The 5,986-nt window shown below is 37.9% G+C and overlaps 1 protein-coding gene across 1 annotated transcript; it reads left to right on the top strand.

Moving 5' to 3' along the window:
- Positions 1 to 1,322: 1,322 nt before the first annotated feature.
- Positions 1,323 to 5,249, top strand: LOC108276597 (GTP-binding protein Di-Ras2). Its single transcript, XM_017488383.3, has 2 exons — positions 1,323 to 1,495; positions 2,442 to 5,249. Exon 2 carries the CDS (start codon positions 2,457 to 2,459, stop codon positions 3,054 to 3,056), a length of 600 nt encoding a protein of 199 aa, XP_017343872.1. The 5' UTR covers positions 1,323 to 1,495; positions 2,442 to 2,456; the 3' UTR covers positions 3,057 to 5,249.
- Positions 5,250 to 5,986: the final 737 nt, after the last annotated feature.

The raw sequence follows: 5,986 nt of genomic DNA, 5'->3' as shown, positions 1-5,986 counted from the left end.
ATTACCATTCTTCCCAACAACTAATCACTGATCACCATTCTTCCCAACAGTCAATCACTAATCACTATTCTTCCCAACAATTAATCACTGATCACCATTCTTCCCAACTAATCACTTATTACCATGTTTATCCCAACCTCACACTACTTTGTTCTTTGTTTTAAAGTCTCTTCTTGGCTATATTTACAAGCATTAAACCAAGTTATACCAACCAGTTTCCTTCACTATATATTATATAAAATGGCATAATACTGATCTATGACAATATTTGGGGGACTTATTAGGAATGTATTAGCTACTGTCCTTTGGGGGGGGGGGGGGGGGGGGGGGGGGGGTGTGTAACATTGGCCATTATAAAGGTAAATATAAATGTAAGATCCCACTGCCATTTCAGTGGTGTTACTGAAATTATTGCTGGAGATGATTCACCAGGCCAGTGGAGGTCTTTCAATACACTCTGAGGATAAAAGGGTGTACCGGTTTGTTATATTTCCACTGGTGATACCCTCAATGGTACATCATATGTACTTTTAGATTGTATCTTTTACCTGGAAAGATACATGTAATGTACCTTCAAAAGTACCCTAAAAGCTAATTAAAGGGTCCTTAAGGTCAATTATGTTTAAAGGTACACTACATTCAAATTACACGGAAATAGATACACACTAAAGCTACAGATGTACTTTAAGATGTACCCTCAAAGGTACCAACCCAGTGAGAAGGAAAGGTATTATTTTAAAGTATAGGGGTCCCCCTTTTCTTTGATGATGTTTACATATGATCCGTTCAAGCTATTATGTGAAGCACTTTGGTCAACATGTGTTGTTTTTAAATGTACTATAGAAATAAAAAATTGATTGATTGATTGTTTGATTGATTAACTGAGCAACAAATGGACTACAGTACTTTTATAGCTATAATGTGCACCTACAGAACAGGTGGCCAATGAATAACTGCCATGTGTTTACCTCTAAAGTCAGGATTAGTGTTTACTATGTGTATGAATAATGTATGAATTCAATTTCATGGTCCCCCATCACCTGTCACTTAGATGAATATAGGCTGCACATTATTTACTTTTATCTCATTATTTAATGATCTCACGGGATTTCCCCAGGCGAAGCTTTTTTAATTAACTCTGTGATGATAACAGATAACACTGCGTTTCTTTAATGCATGCAGGCTATCTCCACATGACTCTGCAGTCAGGTGGTCAGGTGATAGCCTCTCAGTGCATCCCTCGCGCTGGGGGGTGTTTCCTGTTGCTAAGAAAAGTGGGCGGAGTTATGATGCTATGAGGTTCCACCTGACGTCACCGGGAGCGAAGCCGCGCGCGCGGCTGCGCCTATAAAAGTCTCCCTCAGCGCTCCAATGGACTTTTAATGTGAGTGCAGATTCATAGGCGGACTGGAAGACAGCTGCTAATTTACCGTCTCTCCTACACGGTCCAACATGATAACAGGAGCATAAACTTTTCTCTTCGTCTGTATTTTAGGTGAGTATTCTACCTGGTCACCCCCCCCCCCATCGTGCTCAAATAATGACTACAAACGACAACCTGCATAATCGACTTTTATATATGTTCTTCATATATATAAAAGTGAAGAAAAGTGCAGTGGAAATAGGTAGAAGTACTTACAATCTATTTTGCTGTTATTGCTTTATTCGCTCCGGTTTGTATCCGTCCTGCATCTTTTTCTGCACCCTGGCTGCATCAACAGCGCTTTTGGATCACCGCTTTAACGGCATTGTGCATTGCCTTAAAAAGACAAGGGGAAAAAGGCCGTGTTTTATTCAAAGCGATACAATGTACACTAGTGCGCAGTATGAATGATTATAGCTTGCTGTTTAGAAGTATGTACAAAGCGCTCGTGCTCGTCGTGCTGCTCTTATCATGAAGCGATAAGGCAACCGTGAGCAATGAGCTGTGTGTGTGTGTGTGTGTGTGTGTGCAATTTCTGCTGAATAAGCACGCTTTCTTCGCATAAAGCATTCTGTTTTCTTCTATAGAAAAGCGATAACCTAAACAGAAATGCAAAAAAAAAAGAAAAAAAAAGAGAAAACTTTAAGGATGCTCTTTTTTTTTAAGCAACATAAATTGTACTGTAGCGCGTGCTGTGCATCTTGTCTATATGTTTATGCAGCTAGTTTGACCCATGGCGTTGTCCCCCCCTCAGTCTTGCATAGAGGATTTGATTTTGCAGATGGGTAGACACGTGTATGAGCATTGTGCACTGTAAATCAATGGAGGATATACCCTCACTTGCTGCCAGTGTACAGTTTCCCCTCAAATGTCGTCGTTGAATTTGCGTTTGCACAAATCACAATCAGTTATAAAGATCTCCTTTAAATAAAGCTTGTCCAAGAATAGTGATAATTTATAAATGCTCAACTTGCTTACCAAGAACTCATTTGTCATTTTTGTGTCATTTGCTTCTAAGATATCTTAAAGAACAATGCCAGAGCAAAGCAACGATTACCGTGTGGTTGTGTTCGGGGCTGGCGGGGTCGGCAAGAGTTCCCTAGTCCTGCGTTTCGTGAAGGGAACTTTCCGCGAGAGCTACATCCCTACCATTGAGGACACGTACAGGCAGGTAATCAGCTGTGACAAAAGCATCTGCACCCTTCAGATCACAGACACCACAGGCAGTCATCAGTTCCCTGCAATGCAACGCCTATCCATCTCCAAGGGTCACGCCTTCATCCTGGTCTACTCCATAACCAGCAAGCAGTCTCTGGAGGAGCTAAAGCCCATCTTTGAACAGATCTGCCAGATCAAAGGCGATGTGGAGAGCATTCCTATCATGTTGGTGGGCAACAAAATTGATGAGACCAGTGGCCGTGAGGTGGAGACCAGCGACGGCGAGGCCATGTCCAAGAGGTGGAAGTGTGCCTTCATGGAGACTTCAGCCAAAACCAACCACAATGTAAAAGAGCTCTTCCAGGAGCTGCTGAACCTGGAGAAGAGCAGGACTGTCAGCCTCCAGATCGATGGCAAAAAGAACAAGCAACAGAAACGTGCCGAGAAGCTAAAGGGAAAGTGTGTTGTCATGTGAGGCATCAAAAGAGGACGTGTCTGGATTCAGTCAGAGGGAAACATAGGACATTCAAGCTTTCACAACGTAGCAGTTCTGACTAACACCTTTCCCACCGCACAAAGAAAGATATGCATGTTTATCCATAACAATTTGTCTTGGGACAGGCGACTTGTTGAGTGAAAGGATTGTTGGGGTTCACTGACAGTTATTTTACAAAAAAAAAAAAAAAGAACCTCAGAGAACCGTTCTGAAATTAAGCTGCTTTAAACCCTGTGCTGCTCTGAAAGACATTATTCCCTGAGCTTGTCACAAATAGGATTCAGTCTCACAATCTTGCAAGTTGGCACTAGATGTTAGTACATGACAGCAGTGTTTAATGCTTTGCCACCTTTCTCATGCTCTCATACTGCACAGGTTCAGGTGTAACTTCAAACTGAAAGGATCCAGCAGTAACATTTTATGTGAATAACACATAATGTCATAAGATGAGGAAATATGGACGTAGGTGGAATTTTAGATAGCAGTTTCAATAATTTGCCCCTGAGATGGACGCTACAGAAAGCAATACGTATAATTTATACAGATTTGAGTATTTTGAAAGGCTGTTGAATTGATCATTGAAAAGCGAAACATGTGGACAAACAAAGAAGCTGCTTATTTCTGCTCTCTTATACAGTTCAATGGTATAAAGTTTACCCTTTAACAGTTCACTAAAAATATATATTTGAATTTCTTTTGACAGTTGTATTTTAGTGGTGTTCATCACATATTTTGTCATGACAAGGCAGGAAGTAAGCTAAAGGTTTTCTCTAAACAGTGAGGATGGTGATCCTTTATACTCCATACATTTATAGTAATATTCTTAACATTTATTTATCTTCTAAATACTGCATACAGTTTAGCTTTTGCAAATTAGGCTTTATTGCCTGAAATCTCAGAAGATAATTGCAGTAGGAAAGTCCTGCCTTTAAATTTTACCAAATGGTGTTCACTAGCTAGATGAGCATTTATCAACAAATGATGAATAACATATATTCTAACACATATGTTAACAATGACAGATATTAAAGTATGACGTTGTTGTGTCAGAGATATGTCATTCATTCGATTCAAATCAATAACATTGAGTCAGTGCCTTTATTTAAGCTTTGAGGATTCTGATTTCCAAATTAATCTGTAAACACGTCAAGTACTCTAATGGTAAAAGCTTGATGTATCAATCATGGCCCATGTGTATGTGTGTGTTCATTGAGGACCCACTTACCAAAGGCATATGAATCACTATTTAAATTTCAACCTTGCTTTTTAAGAGTTATGGCAGATGTCCTCTATCCCAGATGCCTCATTTATAGGGATAATAACCTTGTGTGCCAGTATTCCGAGTTTGTTACTGAATGTGGATTTAAACAGTCATTCCATTTTAAAAAATGTTGCTTACTGCATTTTATGAAATCAGAAAGTGGCCTTTGCATTTGGAGCATGTGGTGATTAATTAAGTGGATTGGTCTGATGAAACTGGTAAGATTTTATAAACTATATATAAAGCTTTACAGTAGGATTGCATGATTCCAGCAGCAGCAGGAAAGAGCTTTAGATAATGACTGTGCAAATCTAACTAACAAACTCTAACACCATATTTAACAAGCACCCGGGTATGTTTTCCATAGGCCTAGATTCAAATAGCAATCTTTAACGTTTATGAGAGGAATAACATGTATGTATAGATTTAGCATGATGGGTCTTGTAATTATAACGTAGGATCTGGCTTTATAGCTAGCTTATATTGCTGCTTCGGCTGTCTTTCTTTACATCGGTACTGCTCACAGTACAACGGATACAGTGTGCTATTTATTTCTGTGATATATTGTCACAGCTATGTCACTAGTATGGTTGTAACAAGAAGTAAACGAATGACAATTGATTACATGCAGTCGCAGTAGATAAATATATTCTCTATCCAAAAATATTAGTTCCAGGCACCAATGTGCCAGTAAGAGTTGATGGTATGTGTTACTTAGACAAGGAAAGATCATAGAGTCACTGATGAAGTTAAATAACCTGTTTGTTTGCAATGAATTAATTGTAAAAATTGAATATCATATAAAATGATGTAATAGTGTTTTAATGAACTGCCTGTAAAACATCATGTGTGCCTACAAGTTTATATATTACTGTAAATAAATCGGAAAATAAAGATATTTCTGCATTTGAGCCTGAATCTAGATTAGTTCCTAATTAAGCATAATATTTAATTTTTTTTAAAAATGCTGATGCATGAAATGAAAATATATGATGTGAATACATGTGTGAACTTTTTTCAGTGTAGAAATTGGACCTTTCAGAGCAGAAATTAAATAATGAGAATTGTTCAGTGTAGACAATATTGGACTCTTGTGAACCAGGCCTAATATTTGATCTTTTTATTTTGCATTTTGGCTTGACTTTCACAATTTCAAACATACAGTATGTGTCTTTAAAATGATTTTGATGCATAGTAGACTGACTTTAAAAAAAAATGTTGTCTAAAATGTTGTACACGCTTAATATCAACATATCAGAAAGGATGCTTCTTTGATAGTGAGTCTGGTCTTTCCTGGGAGGGGGGGGGCTGCTAAAATGTGCCATCTGATTTGTGCATTAAGTTAATGGGATTAGATGATACACTCACAACCCTACTCCTGCAACCAAATAATACTTATTCTGCCTTCAGCTGAAAGCAGACATGTATCCTAAAAAGATTCTGTACCTCCAGTATTAAAGGTGTGTTACATAACATGATTCACTGATATTTATTTATTTATTTATTTATTTATTTATTTTTTAAATAGACCTATCATTATTTTGAAATGTTCCATCAATATTATTTATGCTATTTTGAAAAAAGCAAATCAATGTGTATATTTTAAATATCCTAACATTAATGGACATCCATATACTGAAATCTTTGA

The sequence above is a fragment of the Ictalurus punctatus genome, chromosome 16, assembly GCF_001660625.3.
Source record: "Ictalurus punctatus breed USDA103 chromosome 16, Coco_2.0, whole genome shotgun sequence".
In the NCBI taxonomy this organism is placed as follows: Eukaryota; Metazoa; Chordata; class Actinopteri; order Siluriformes; family Ictaluridae; genus Ictalurus; species Ictalurus punctatus.
This window is presented reverse-complemented; position numbering and strand designations above follow the sequence as displayed.

Excerpts from the sequence above, each read along its gene's own strand:
- LOC108276597 (XM_017488383.3), top strand. The coding sequence starts at position 2,457 with ATGCCAGAGCAAAGCAACGATTACCGTGTGGTTGTGTTCGGGGCTGGC.